The 16764-nt window shown below is 36.5% G+C and overlaps 1 protein-coding gene across 1 annotated transcript in view; it reads left to right on the forward strand.

Annotated features, from left to right (window-relative positions):
• Positions 1–16764, forward strand: part of Fatp (fatty acid transport protein) — a 52028-nt gene that overhangs the window by 15278 nt on the left and 19986 nt on the right. Inside the window, exon 2 of the mRNA XM_028183999.2 lies at positions 12555–12727. Within this exon, the coding sequence (XP_028039800.2) occupies positions 12665–12727 (63 nt within the window). The 5' untranslated portion in view covers positions 12555–12664. The remainder of the gene's footprint in view (positions 1–12554; positions 12728–16764) is intronic.

The following is a 16764-nucleotide window of genomic DNA, read 5'->3' on the forward strand; positions in this document are numbered from 1 at the left end:
GTATTGGTTTGTTATGTACTTATTGTAACTGACATTTGTGAAAGTGAAAGATACCTCAGTGAGGTCGCAGCTCGCTTTGTAATGCAATTTTATGATCAGTACTTAACTACTCATGCTTCCTTAAACGAGAAATCATTCTCGCAGTCGACTTCTACAAGGCACACAATCTCTAAAAGCACAAATCAACAGAGATAGTGTTGGTCGATTTCTATTGGAAACGAGCAGACAAAATTTTTCTTGATAATAATTTTGCGCGAATCTTTTATTATATGTAAAATGTGTATTGGATAATGAACAGCATTACTTTAATGATTTTATTCTATAACTAGAGACCTACCCTCGCTTTGCTTCGGAAACATTAAATTTTATTATTGACAGCTGAGTCCCGTGATGTTAACCGCAGTTATTGTCGTACCGCGGGTGACGCCGCGGGACAAAGCTAGTCTAAAAAAGTTATAATAGCCGGCAAACTTCTTGAGCATTTGTTGACGTAGTGGGGGTAAGTTCGCGCATGGTACACTCACGTGCAAAAACATTACTTACTCTGCGTCATAATGCTATTAAATTATTAAAATCAACATATGTATTTATTTATATATTTATTAGAACATTAATAAAACATATAGGTTAATAATTGTAATAATTTAATCTTGGGGTAAAATAGATATTCCTTCTATTAAGTCAAAACTAGAGCTGTTGTCAGGTCTTGGTTCAGTTGAAGCGAAGCTGGTATTTGTAATTTTTTTTTCGTTATCATAATCTTGACCATCATCATCATCACTGTTTTCATCACCCGAGTCGCTATCATCGTGATTAGTCGACATAGGGCTCATCAGTGTAGTTTACAACTCCGTCGATTCGGTCTTCTTTTTTGTCTATAATTAATTATTTTTTGAAGATATTCGATTCGTAGTTACTTTTTTCAATTTACCAGCTTCCGATTATTTTCTGTTCTTTGTTTCCATCTAAAGCTTAGCTCTTTCATAATACGTCGTAAGCTTCATTCCGAGCCATTAAAATTTATATCTTCTTTAAATTTTTCGAAGCCTTTCTACGGTACGGAGTTTCGCTGCTTATTATGTAGTTATTATGATTACATCTTTTTATTACAGATTGAACGAAACTATCCATTCCGCTAACTTTCTTCTTCCCTGATCTTTTCTTACCCGGAGTCCGAAACACGGCGAGCAAGCCAGAGCCTTTAGCTTCCTTAATAATGCACCTAACAGTACTCACTGATGGTTTTGTTACTTCCGAAGTCTGTTTTAATTTTTCCATATCATTCTTCCCCTGTTTTATAATGAAGCAATATACGTCGTCACAATTTTTCTACCCTTTCTTTTGAATACTACACCGGTTTGTCGCGGCATAGTGTATGTTTTATAAAAAATCAACAAACACTCAACAAATAGCAATGGCAACAAAGTCCACAAGTAATTATAACAAATAACTTAACGATTAATAACGATAGACTTTCCACTGTACGCAAGCGTACTTTTGGGAGCAAGCGGAATGAGGGCGCGGTGCGGGGCGCAAGGTTCGACTGATCTACCAATAAAGCGCTCGATACGATTTCCCCTGCCGTCGCGCCTCACCCTCACCACCAAAGTGATCTAAAATTCGGTTCTGCGCAGTCAAGGTCATTTGCTCAAGAAGTTTGCCGGTTACTATACTCCTTATATCACCAGTTATCTATCAGTGAAAGTCTCGTCAAAAACGGTCCAGCCGTTCCAGAGATTAGCCGGAACAAACAGGCAGACAGACAGAAATTGTAAAAAATGTTATTTTGGTGTATGTACCGTATATATATTCATATGCATGTAGTAAAAAGCGTTTATTTCAATATTACAAACAGACACTCCAATTTCATTTATATGTATAGATGAATTTTAACTGGCTCGGTGGTGCAGTAGTTTGATTGTTACGCCGAAGTTTGTGAGTTCGATTCCCATATAGGTGAAACAATGTGTGATGACCAGGACTTATTTTCTCTTTGTCTGGGTGGTTTTCATTTTGTGATTGATGGATTACTGGTGGCCCGGAGGCCTTTCCAGTTTCACAAGGACAGGTGGGCGAGCAAGAGCTCAGCCAGAAGGGGCGGGATTTGTTAACAGCCACCCGGCCGCCTCCAAGGGAGCCCTAACAGCTCAAGAGTAGCTGCTTCACGAATGATTCCACTACCGGATCGGAATCGCGACCCGCGAAGATCCAGCGAGAAACTCAACGGGCTGAAGTTTAGGTTAAGTTGCAAATCAAACTCTTTACGGAGCTCCACAAGTAGTGTGTTTATTATATACTATATATGTACATATTTAAATATGTATGTTTATCAATCTGCTGATACCCATAACACAGGGAATCCTAAATTGAGGCCGGATGACCGTGCGCGATTTGTTATTAAATAAGAAGTTATTATTATTAGTAATATAATAAATTTAGAAGATCATATATCTTTAAAAGAAATGTAAAAATGACGACATCTTGATGCCGTACAACACTAGAACTAGAATCGAAAACAAAATACTAATTTAAACCATTCTTATCAGCCAGTAATTGTTGATATAACAATGATCTGTATTGCCTCTTTTTTAGCTTTTCACGCTTTTAATCGATGATGATGAAAAATTATTTAAAATTGTACTAAACGACCAAAGAAAACCCATTATTTGTTTAATAATATTACAGTTTCTTTTAGGGTTATACTGGGAGAAATAATGTACAGAAAAGCAAGTGATTTCATAGCTCTATCGTTGTTTAATTGTGACCCAGATATTTTTTGTCGGTTTGAGCGACGTTGAGCTCGGTTATAATAATAATAATAAAAAAATCAATAACAGTTACCTACAAAAGGAATTCGATAAAGCTTAAACAATAAAATGTTGTTGTAAATTTATTTGGATCATAACGAATCGCAAGGAAAGTTGAATGGGGAGGAAGAAAGTTCTTTTTTATTTTTTTATTGCCCTTGTCGGCAGACGAGCGTACGGCCCACCTGATGGTGAGTGGTTATCGTCGCCCATGGACTTCAGCAATGCCAGGGGTAGAGCCAAGCCGCTGCCTACCGAAAAGTCAGCTTAGATACTTGACTTAAGATGACCGGAATGAACTGTGTATATTAGGAATCTTGTAATTCATAGGCGCAGGTATAGATTATACTATAGATTATATAAATATACAAATATACGTATATATAAATATACAGATTATACTATTTATGTTTAGTTAATAATTACTTCGAGCTTGTAAAAAATATTATGAAGTATGTATATGGATTTACACGACCCAACACAGGTACATACGCAATTCGTGATATTTTCTCTCTCCTAAAATATCATTAAACAAAGACTCCAAATAAATAAGTGCGATTAAAAATCATTACATCGTGTGTTGTTGACCTTATGTATTAGATGCTTGGCGAAATGAAATATTACTTAGTCACATTAGGTAAACTTTGCTTGATTCGTATGCGGACCGCGTTTCCACTCAAAGACGAAGCCTTTGTCCATCGACAGTTATTTATGTGTCACGGATAAACAACAGATAAGTATTGAACTTTGAGAAAATTTAAATAATTAAAAATCGATAACATTCCCACGTCTACCAAACATTTCGAGAGAGCGTACTTATTGTGTAGTATAATTAAAATTATTTTTAGGGTTTAATTTCACGTTTATTATTCGGATCCGGGCTTCGTTAAATTTGAACATAATAAAAACGGCCTGTATTTTATGTTTCTTTTTTTATGAGTTAAAAATGTGTTCATTTTCCGTTCCGGTAGAAAATAAATTTTTCGTTTCACCTTCGGAAACGCTCTCTGCACACCCTGTATAGTAGTGTTTACTTAGAAAGGTTTCGATCGCGATCGCGGTTGTTTTGAAAACATAGCTGCGTGGAACATTATGCAAACAGTTACTATCTAACCAATCAAAGTTAATGGTTCAAGAATGTTTATTCAACTGACACGAACCAATATTTGGACCGAAATGATTATCAATGTTGGACAGCGCTGTGAGTCTGACAATTACAAGCGAACATCATTAGTAAGAGGGTATTTCACCCATTTAACCTTTGTGATGTCACACTCTCGCTTTCCACAACTTAAAGCTGAATTGTTGATCCGCCCACAATCTTGAATAGCTTTCCACTATCTAAGAAGTTTCCTCGTCCACCGCATCGTTTAGCGCACAAACAAATCTAAATCGCGTTAGTGATAATTTTAAACAACTCTTGCTATTATAAAAAATCCAATTCGTTAAGGCCGTTTTTCTACCGAGTAATGACACCCGTTCGCCTTAATTTACTTTAACAAATTTAAATCTATATTGATTCAAGTAACGCAAGATAAACACGATCGTATTTGAGTTAGCTCGTAATATGAGTACTCAGTACAACATGTCCCATTAGAATAACCTTACGTGGTTTGAATTTTGAAATTTGATATCATTGTTGTTATCCCGAAAAATGTGACAATTTTTGAATGCCTTAATGTTTGACATTAAATTAATAAAATAATAATATTATAGTCTTCAGTGAAATCATTCTAGACGATAACCGAGCTTTGCTCGGTTTTTTTTTTGATAACGCCATCTTGTTGTGTCTTTAAAGCGGTTAGTTGCCCTCAAGCGTATCAACATAGCGTGCACTGTGGACGAGTAAAAGTATAGATATATAAATACATATTAGAACATTTACTGGCGGTAGGGCATTTTGTAAGCTCGCACGGGCAGATACCACCACCCTGCCTACTTCTGCCGTGAAGCAGTAATGTGTTTCGTTTTAAAGGACGGGACAGCCGTTGTACTGTAAAAAAAACTGAGGTACTAATGGATGGTGGTATTTACGTTTTTGAGGTCTATGGCCTCAGGTTATCACTTAACATTCCATGATGCCCTGGAGCTTGACTCAGTCAGTACGTATTTACAGTCGGCATCAATGTGCCACTTTGAGAAAGCGGCACGACACGAAAACCTATTGTCGTGGCCGCCGGAAATTACATACCTGATGGTAAACAGTCGACGTCGCCCTAAACACGTCATTACGGATCTACCCGATCATTAACAGTGCTCTTAGGTACCTCAGGCACCGGTTACCGCCCTCGCCGAACTCGTTGCTTGCGACGGAGGGCTCGACGAGTAAACTAACCCATAGATACAGCCCACTAAGTTTCTCACCGGATTTTTTCAGTGGGTCGCGTTTCCGATCCGGTGGTAGATTTTGCGAAGCACTGCTCTTGCTAGGGCCAGTGTTAGTAACACTCTCGGTTTGAGCTCCGTGAGCTCACCTACTCGCCCTGTTACGCTGACATAGCCTCTTAAGGTTATCAGGTGGGCTGTGAGCTCATATAGATATCCAAGCATTTTTTTTTTAATTGTTTTACAAGCATGGCATTCAATATTAACCCCACGTCATGATAGGGTGACATTATAGTTCGGTGCCCTGTGGTTGATGTATCCATAATATGTATTGTAACTAAAATGTGTAAAATATAAAAAAAAATGCTGTTTCACATTGTAGAGCTATATTGTTTGTATTTTTTTAGAAATAAAATTTATTTTCGGGTATTGGAGTAAAAGCTACCGCACTCCTCAAACCTGAAGCATGATTTCCCGGTAGAAATGGGCAGATTGGTGACGCTTATCGCGAGTTCGTTATACCAGTAGCCAATCGTAAGCAAATTGAAAACTGTTAGTTTTCAAATATTTGCAACACCGCGAGCCTGTCTTTTTGTCACGTTCTTATTAGTTCGGTATGTTTGTTTGTACCAACGTCGTTTTCACCGATTATGAGATGTCTGATTAATTGGAAAATTTGCGCACTCATCAAGGAGCGATGCCAACATATTACTTTTATAATTTTGCTCTAATATCAGTATATATTCGATTCGGTTTGCTATTTAGGTGTGTTTTTTTATTTGTATACTACACATTTTATTTTTATTTATTTGTTACATTTATCCATAGACGAAGAGATTAAGACCTATCTGACGTTAAATGGGTACTGGAGCCGATAGATATCACAACGTGAACACCAGCAATCCAACTTGAGATTTGAGGTTGGAGTCACAATTTTACATTTTTTCGCTCGTCTGAAATAAACCAGTCTCCATAACTGGACTCATAAAACTAGACTTCTAGACTAATAAGCAAAATTTAATAATAGATGACGTGTTTTCGTTTTCATTTTGTTCAGTATTTATATAGGTAAGATATCGGTATAATATATTCTTAATCGAAATTTCTTGCAATATGACGTAGCGTTTCATAGTTTAGAAATGAAAACAGTGGATCATGTCTAATCGGAACAAATTCTTGGTATCCTTCTCGCGGGCCTACTTTAACGATAGTGACGTCATTAACCAAACTTATTCTGTCATCTAACGTTTTCACCTCAAATTTGAATGGAATCTACTTATATGGTTTGTAGGTAAAAAAGAAAACAATGGTGGTATCAACATGAACTGCAAAATACAGATTATTTCATGAAAACTAAAACTGTATAAATATAATTCATAAGGAATATCTAGTTTGTTTATTTATACTTATATTTAATTAACACCTACCTAATAAGCAAATACTTAACCCGGAATTTATTTTAAGTCTGCTTCCTGATAGTTGATTTAGCACGCTCAATATTATTTTGTATTTAAATTCTATTCACGTTTTTGATCTTTTTTTTTTCATTTTTGAACGGATATGTCGTTGTTTTGATGTAAAGTCCACACAATGAATTTTACGTTATGTTTTTTCGATGTCAATTGTATCCTCTACTGCAAATTTATCAACTAAAACAATTTTTTTTTATTTTTTTTTTATTGCTTAGATGGATGGACGAGCTCACAGCCCACCTGGTGTTAAGTGGTTACTGGAGCCCATAGACATCTACAACGTAAATGCGCCACCCACCTCGAGATATAAGTTCTAAGATCTCAGGTATAGTTACAACGGCTACCGCACCCTTCGAACCGAAACGCATTACTGCTTCACGGCGGAAATAAGCGGGGTGGTGGTACCTACCCGTGCGGACTCCCAAGAGGTCCTACCACCAGTGATTACGCAAATTATAATTTTGCGGGTTTGATTTTTATTGCACGATGTTATTCCTTCACCGTGGAAGTCAATAGTACGTATTTCATTAGAAAAATTGGTACCCGCCTGCGGGATTCGAACACCGGTGCATCGCTTCAACACGAATGCACCGGACGTCTTATCCGTTAGGCCACAACGACTTACAAAACTTGTTTGTTGTTTTTGATGCGTTATTCCACATTGATTTCATTGTTCTTTTCATCAATATAATGTTTATAAGGTTAAGGTTATGCAACGCAGTCATGCAAATTCATATGTTCAAACATATTTTATGCAAATCTTACATTCGAAACTGTTCTCGTATCTCGTTGTGTTTTGATTTTCCGCCTTGCTATAATTCATTTCAAATGTCAACCGTTACTCGTACCTACTGTGGATGTCATATGAGATGTCATATTTCCTGTCTGTTAACTTTATGTCAAATTATTTGATGACACTTATTTAATTCATTTAATGACTAATAAATATGATCATATTTGTTTTATGAATGCACTTTATTTTTGTGCTAATGTATTATGAAAATATAAATATAACAACAGTAAAATTTTCTCACGGTTTTATAGCAGACATCACGTATTGCAACCCTGAGGTGCTCAGCGAGAAACTTGTTCCCGTATATTTTAAAGAAAGGATTATTCGTATAGTCATATAGATGCTATCACAGTTTTTCATTTAAGTCACGTAAAACTATAAAAAAATTCATTTAATTACTTAGTCACCTCTTGGCTGAACTTTACGCTTACGCAAGCTAACTGTAGGTATATCTTACTTAGTTGATAAATATTTCCCAGAAAAATAACCGTTGGTTTTATAAAAATATCGATATTCTATAGTTACTTGTCCTGTGTAGAAACAAAGGAATTATCATACAATTTTATTAGCCAAGCGAAATAGGAAACAAAAGGATTAGTTAACAGCTGTCTGTATTGAAATATGTATGTACATTCTATTGTGTTTTTTTCTGTTCAAATATAAATTTTCAAATTCATATCTCAAATGCCGCTTATAAATACGTATTAACATATTAATTAATGTCTATTTGTTAAGTTTATGGCTTCGTTACACGAAAAAAAAAGATGAAAAAAAAAACATAAGCGTAACATTAATTAATACATAGTAACAGGTATTGTTTATCTTTGTGAACGACTTAGTAAGCCAATTCCGGGATTGTGTTGCTCGCATTGATGACTTTTATATTGAGACGATATTTCCTGTTTTGGCGATTATCAAACGTAACATGAAAGACGGTTTTGATGCGATATCGGAAACATTAAAACACACAAAAATTAGAAGAATCTATCTTGCATCTTTTCAAGCTTGTTTTTGTTATGCATATTTCCTCATCTTGGAGGTACCAAGTTGGAAACATGGCACAGAAAAAGGCTCAGATTATCTCTTTGTAGTAGAAAACATGCATATTTCTTGAGGTCACGATTGACTTCCACGGTGAAGGAATATACTTATTGAATGAAAATAAAATAGTAAGAAATCAAATAGTTTATTAATCAATAGCATGGAGTAAGATTATTTTCCATACCTTACACTTGGTATCCTACAAATGAGGCAAAGAATCATAATTTGTGGGACTCTGCTGGTAGAACTTATTTGATTCTTAATCGTCGATATGTACATTTAATAAGGAAACCAGGCATAGCTTGATGCAATTGAATTAGACTGAATACACATTAATTTCATTTCTAAAATGCTTTACACACCACTAGTCTAGTACATGATAATGCCCATATGCTTAGTTTTTGAATTTTTCAAATCGATCAACACAAATTTACAAAATTTGAATGAATCTTTGTCTGTCTCGTTGGTAACGCAAAATCAAATCAAATCAAATCAAATCAAAAAAGTTTTATTCAACATAAATGAAAGTACATACTTGTTGAACGTCAAAAGAATTACCGCCAATTCACAAGAATTAGCCTCCGTCCTGAGAAGAATTGGCAAGAAACTCAGCGGGCATGTTTTTTTTTTTTTAAATATTAGATTTTTATTTTTATTTTAATTTTTTTTTTTTTTTTAAATATTCATATTACAATAAGTAATTATAACATAACAATTTTACAATATTGAAATATTCCGAGAACCAAAATAAAAGTATATTTAAATAGTGCCAGTGAATATTGTAGCCTGCACGATTAAGTACCACCGCCTCAGACTATTTCTGCCGCGAAATTCATGCACTCCGGCTTGAAGGGTTGGGATAGCCGTTTTAACTATACAGTTGAAATTTGGATCTCATATCTGAAGATATGTTAGCGGCATTCAGATTTTGATGTATAAGAGTTCCGGTAACCGTTTAACATCAGTTGTATTTAATAAAAATACAGGAATATAACATAAGAAGAATCAAGAAGGAAAAACATCATTCCAAAAGAGTAATAAAAAAAAGATGGTTTTTGCAATCTGACGTCTGCGATCTCTGCGGTGTATTGCTCACGGTCAAATCAGTAAACCTTTTTGCAGCGCACATGAACACACGTGACGCAAGCCTGTGATACAAATTAGCACATCAGCAAGTACATATACCTACATAGCTTCCCACCAAAAAAGTTGCCTCATTGGTATTTTTTATGATTGAAAGATTTCTGGTGGCCCGGAGGCCTTTCCAGCTTCACCAGGACAGGTGGGCGAGCAAAGGCTCAGCCAAGAGGGGTGGGATTTGCTAACAACAGCCCGAGCGCCTCCGAAGGAGACCTAACAGCTCAAGAGTAGCTGCTTCGCGAATGAATCTACTACCGGATCGGAATCGCGACCCACTGAGAAGAACCGGCGAGAAACTCAGCGGGCTGATGCATGGGTTAGGTTGCACACATGCCTCATTGGTATCTTATCATGTCTAGATTTCACAGAAACCTAAGGTTCTTCTAAATGATTTAGTCTACCGTTTGTTGTTCTTATTTAGTTAGTATGTAAAGTCATTTCGCTTTCGCTTTCGTAGTATCAGCTGTAATAAAAACAAAAATACATTCTTCTTCGAACTTATCACGCTAATATGTTTTGAAGTCGTATACCTAAATGTTGAAGAAGTCAGAGACATTAAACATGTTTTTTATACGCAGAAACGAATATTGTATCGTTTATTAGTACTTTAATTTATTCATGCGACTTACATTTTAATTTTATTGCACTAGCTAAATAGACGACCAAACAGTGCCCAACGGACTAAGTGTTATGTGTATGTTATGTGTGTCGAAAGCTATTGTTGACCTTGAAACGTGGGGTCTAAGGCTCAATCGTATTATAGAGCGGGCCTACTTCCCCCTAAACTACGCTTTAAAACACATATTAATTTATAATTTGCGTAATTACTGGTGGTAGGACCTCTTGTGAGTCCGCGCGGGTGGGTATCACCACCCTGCCTATTTCTGCCGTGAAGCAGTAATGCGTTTCGGTTTGAAGGGTGGGGCAGCCGTTGTAACTATACTTGAGACCTTAGAACTTATATCTCAAGGTGGGTGGCGCATTTACGTCGTAAATGTCTATGGGCTCCAGTAACCCCTTAACACCAGGTGGGCTGTGAGCTCGTCCACTCATCTAGCAATAAAAAAAAATAGATTTAGAAGATAGATTTCTTAGAATAATTAGTATCGTTGCGGGATTTGAATCTTGGCATAGTCGCAACATTGGATACGAATACACTGGTTTTTCATCCTTTAGCTCCCATGGCCAGACGGAATCAGTTACGTGTTCATCCTCCTATTTATCTTAGATTCATTATCGGAATAATTCGATTCATATATTACTATGAATACAGCATAATCAGAAATAAAGTCAAATATGACCATTAACATTAAAAATGCCGAAATTAATTTCGCATTACGTATTTTTTGTGCCTTGAAATGTACGTCAGTAAACTTAATTTATTAGAACTAAAAAATCTTTGTTGTAGTTATTTAATAAATCATATGATATTATATTGCTTTATTACAATTTCTGCTTTATGTATATTTTCGTTTGTAAGTTGATAGCACTATTATTGATAGCCGATTTGTTTTTATATTTTTGGTTAACTTTGAACAAATAACGTACTGAATAATTAATTGCTTTTAAGAAATTTGAATACAAAGTCGGTTTGTATTTAAATTTTGTTTGTTTTTTTTTTTACTTTTTACAGAATAGAGCGATGAGTTCAAGTAAGGTCAACGGAGACCGTAGACATTACCAACGGATTGCTTCCACTTAATTTGAAGCATATAATTGAAGTCTCAGTTCTATTGTATCAAAGTTGTTCCGGCGTTAATGGGAACGCACGATTGTCGGTAGAAAGTGGATTGTGGTACCTGTATGGTCTTTCAACATGCCCTACCACAACTAAAATGTTACTGCTCAGTGTGGAGTAGTAGCTATTCCAATGCAACTGAGTTCGGATTCATGTGCTGTAATGCGTTTCGCTTTGAAGGGCGGGGCAGCCGTTGTAACTATACTGAGACCTTAGAACTCATATCTCAAGGTGGGTGGCGGCATTTACTTTATAGATACGGGCTCCGGTAACCACTTAACACCAGGTGAGCTGTGAGCTCACCCACCCATATATGCAAAAACTAAAATGTGGTGTCATGGGACATCAGGTAGGAACGAAGTTCCTTCGGCTAATGTAGAATCGACATAATTTGCAAAAAAAAAATCGTGATCAATTTTATATAAGTTTTCTTGATGTTTTTCTTAAATTTTGCTGATTAGTTTTTATTCAAGTACAGGAAAGTATTTAGGAAATTCAGTATTTTAGGAAATAATAAATTACGTAAAATAAAAATAAATCGTAATTCAAATTATCAATTAAAATAACAAAATATGTCTCTTTATTTTTGTTTGACAACATAAAATTACATAGAAATAGAAATAATTACAAAATAGAGAGAGAAGGGATGAGAGAACGAAAAGAAAGAGGGAGAAAGAGAAAGGTATTATACACTACTCGCTTGTGTATACGACTGTCGCGCCTGCGCACGTCTCATTTAACGGTTTTATTCCACGCACTTTTTTCCACGGATTTTTTCCACGCACTTTTTTCCACGGATTTTTTCTTACGGTTTTACTATCACATTTTTTTCAGTTCGGTCGCGCAGCAAAATCCTTATCCCTTCCAAGCCTGCCGTAAGGAACTTCGTTCCAAAACTTCGTTCCAATAAAATAAAATAAAAATGACGTTCACATATTGCGGTTTATGGGTCCCGCTATTTATAGAATACCCGTGGGGCGTGAACACCTCTGCTTGACTGTTGTAGGTACTTGCGTAGACTCACGCCGCTCTGTACCCATTCTTTAATTGCTAGGCAAACATTGTCCTACACTTTGACAGCCACGGTCGGAAATACATATGTACATATTATTATATTCTAACAGCTAAACAAACTCTTATCATTAACATTCACTGACTAAGTTACTGGGTTATAGTTTTTTTTTTGCATCACAATTAATTACGTTTAAATTATGAACGTTGTTTTTCTCATGTTTCAGATAAAGTCTGGCAGCATACGAGATGGCTACTGGAAACAGATAGCTTGGATAGGACGAAATTGTTTGAATAATTAGTTGGAAGAATAATTGAATTTCAACAAGAGGTCACAATGGTGAACGTTGTTACGACGGTAGATAACAACATGAACAACACAAATAACAATCATAAAGAGGTAAGATTTTTTCCCCCCTCCTATGCTGATAGCCTTGAGAGGCTATTTCAGCTTCTCCTTGACGTGTAGGTGAGCTCACGGGGCTCAAACCGGAGTGTTGCTAGCACTGGCCCTAGCAAGAGCAGTGCTTCGCAGAATCTACCACCGGATCGGAAACGCGACCCACTGAGAAGATCCGGCGAAAAACTCAGTGCGCTGAAGGTAAGATCGAATGGTAACCAGCGCCTACATTTCTGCCGTGAAGCAATCAAGTGTTCCATTGTGAAGGGTGGAGCAGCTGTTAAGCAATATGATGTTCGACCTCATGTCTTATGGTGGGTCGCTTAAAATTATATTCTCTTATATTAAATTGCTGTTTATATTAAATATATAGACAGTCAAAGATGATATAGTGAGCTTCTACTTCCTCTGTTCTCCATTAAGATATGTTTTTGTTTTCTAGCTGGTGACGAATTTTAGTGCTGTGAATAAAACATGTTTTTTTTTGGGAATAGTCCGATTTTTTTCTTCTAATATCGATAACAAGAATCTAAGCGTTTAGGTGTTAAATACCACTGTCGAATTTCGATCTTTAGACGAATACTAGTTAGTATAAACGAGCAACGACATTTACTATACAAACGTCTTTTAAAAAAAAAAAAAAACAAGAATAATTTAAATGCTGCACAATACACACAGCTATACTAAACAAAAAATTGTTGTAGCTTGGCAGTAATTCTTAAGCCGAACAATAATCTGTAGGTACATAAGAACGTTCACAATGCAGAGAAACGCAAAGAAAAAACAAATTCTTTACGTCAACTGTAGTGTTTGTTCAACGCAAGCTTAAAATATCAAGTGTGGCCTTATGCTATGACAAGATTAATGAATGGAGCAAGTTTAAACCAGGTTTTTGTAGCCGAAAATACAAATAATTTTTGTTGCTTTTTATGGATTAATAGACATTTATAAGTCACTATAGGTGTGTATATATGTATATATAGGTGTATACTTATATTTATAGGTCACTATAGCCATCCCCAGCTTATATTGTCATATGGATAGCTGCTCTTAACTTAAGTAAATAATACTATTATTATCGATAAGATAATGAACGGTAATAGCGGTGGTTATAGGTAGAGCTGGCTCTCGCGTATCTCTGAATGAAATGCCTGACAAAGTTTATATGATATCAATGCAGGAACGTCGTACCGTCAGTGTAGGAGGGGGTCTTAAAATACATAGTAAAAATGAATGTAATACTACAGTATTGCAATCGGCCAATAAATCTATAAGATTTTTGTCTGTAATACGCTAATTCTTTACCCTGCTCTTACACTTTGATGACATCTAACTTTTTCTTGCGAATTTTGTGAACGAGCTCACGGCTCAGTCGTGTTAAATGGTTAGCTGAGTCCATACACATCAACAAAGCAAATTCCGCAACTAGCTTTCAGACTTGAGCTCTATGTCTCCATTCTACAGTCCAACGTCTGCCACACCCTTCAAACCGGAACAAAATTACGGCTTCGCAGCAGAAATAAGAACAGTGGTGATAGCAATAGTGGACTCAATACGGCCTTTATTTTATCCCCGGTCATCGTTCTCGTCGAACCCGTCGCTTGCGAGGAAGGGCTCGGCGAGTAAATTAACCCACAGACATAGCCCACTGAGTTTCTCGCCGGATCTTTTCAGTGGGTCGCGATTCCGATCCGGTGGTAGATTCAGCGAAGCACGACTCTTGCTAGGGTTCGTGTTAGCAACAACGTCAGGTTTGAGCCCCGTGAGCTTATCTACTAGCCCGGTGACGCTTATATGGTCTCTCTATACCATCAGCTTAGGTAGAAAAAAAACTTCATTTTAACCCTAGGTAGATAATTATTATTTAGTCGGAAAGCGGACATAAGCATACATACATGCGCGTCAGAATTTTTTATAGTATTGTACATGAATGTTGCTTGGTAGTAAGTTGAGTACTCGTAGACGACGATTTGAATACCGCCTCTAACCTTGAGACGTGAAGTCGAAGTTTGAATTATGTTATAATAGCTGTCTTATTCTTTAAAGTTTAGACCACTGAGTTTCTCGACGGATCTTTTTAGTGGGTCGCGATTCCAATCCGGTGATAGATTCTGTGAAGTACTGCTCTTGCTGGGGCTAGTGTTAGCAAATTCTCTCAGGTCCAGCCCGTGAACACATGTATCCGTCCGGGCGTATATGGAATAGCCTCTTAGGCTACTAGCGAATGAGTCTTCAAACTGCAGCGCACGGTTTTTTGCGACAAAAACGAGAAAGGTCGTGGACTCCATTCGAGTTTTGGTTCCATTCGAGTTTTATATACTCATATATGTTACACGATTTTATTCATTCATCGTATTCTATCAGTCTGTCAGATTTGAATCACGAGCCGTATCACTCGACACGAGTACTCATATCGTGCATTGTGTTTAAAATTGCGATCACTGGAAATATCAAGTGGTATCTTTTATATCTACATCTACATCATTTAATTTGCCTGCTAATTATAGAGGTACATTCGTAGTTAATTATATATAATTCAAGTAAGCACAATAATGCTTACCTGTTTCTCTTATTGCGTTATTACTCACGAATTTTATGGTTTGATATTCAAATATATTTCATATGCATTTCAAACTACATAAAACCATTCTTCTTCTTCTCTGTCGTTTCCTCATTACTGAGGGTCGTGACCACCTTGGTCCAGTTTTTGCACCAGCTTCCTCCAATGCTGCCTGCATTCGGCCTGCTTAATGGCGCCAGGGACGCTGGTGTTTGTTTTTTTTTTTTGTTTTTTTTTTTTGTCTACCATAAGACGCCCGAAATACTCGGGTGTGGTATTTCTATTAACCGTGTTTGTTTTTCCATCTTCCGTTGATTTCCCAGCAAAAGCAAACCTTAATTTTTTCATTTAATGTAAAATGATGCTTTATAACGATTGGGGTTTACGGGCTCAAATTTATAAATAAGTCTTAAGTATATGTATATAATAAGTAACCCTAAAAGGATATGATCGTGTAATAAACATCCAACTGAACCAATAATAATTTATCATGAAATATTTTTATGTGTCCGTAATTAAAATAATTATTAGTAATCATTTTGGTGTTTCGGTTGGAATTATGAAATTCCAATAAAATAGTATTGTAAGTAAACACACCGCAACATACTCGAACATAGACACAACCTATGAAGTCGTCGTGACCTAAAGGATAAGACGTCCGGTGCATTCGTATCGAGCGATGCACCGGTGTTCGAATCCCGCAGGCGGGTACCAATTTTTCTAATGAAATATGTACTCAGCAAATGTTTACGATTGACTTCCACGGTGAAGGAATACATCGTGCAATAAAAATCAAACCCGCAAAATTATAATTTGCGTAATTACTGGTGGTAGGACCTCTTGTGAGTCCGCACGGGTAGGTACCACCGCCCCGCCTATTTCTGCCGTGAAGCAGTAATGCGTTTCGGTTTGAAGGGTGGGGCAGCCGTTGTGACTATACTGAGACCTTAGAATTATATCTCAAGGTGTGTGGCGCATTTACTTTGTAGATGTCTATGGGCTCCAGTAACCACTTAACACCAGGTGGGCTAGGAGCTCGTCCACACATATAAGCAATAAAATAAATAAAAAACCCACTGAATTTGTCACTGGATCTTCTCAGTGGGTCGCTGTGGGTGGGTAGTAGATTCAGCAAACCATTTCTCTTGCTAAGGCAAATGTTAGCTAACTAAAGTAAAAAAAGATAACATCTCGATATTTTTTTTCCATAATAAATACTGTGTCTATTGGGCGGTCGTCTTAAACGATATTTTGTGTATCAGGAACAAACTACCCATATACGTTTGTTTTCTAATTATATTTTTGTAATGTGTCGTTCACAGTTCGAAAGGTATAAGTGTATAAATATATTTACACTAGCTTTTGCCCGCGACTTCGTCCGCGTGGAATAATTCACAAATAATGCTTTATTTCAGAACAAATTTGGTTAGCATAAAAAACGTTATAGGGCCAACCTTAATATATAGACATATGCTGT

This window comes from Bombyx mandarina, chromosome 04 (assembly GCF_030267445.1).
Source record: "Bombyx mandarina strain Sakado chromosome 04, ASM3026744v2".
NCBI classification, from domain to species: Eukaryota; Metazoa; Arthropoda; class Insecta; order Lepidoptera; family Bombycidae; genus Bombyx; species Bombyx mandarina.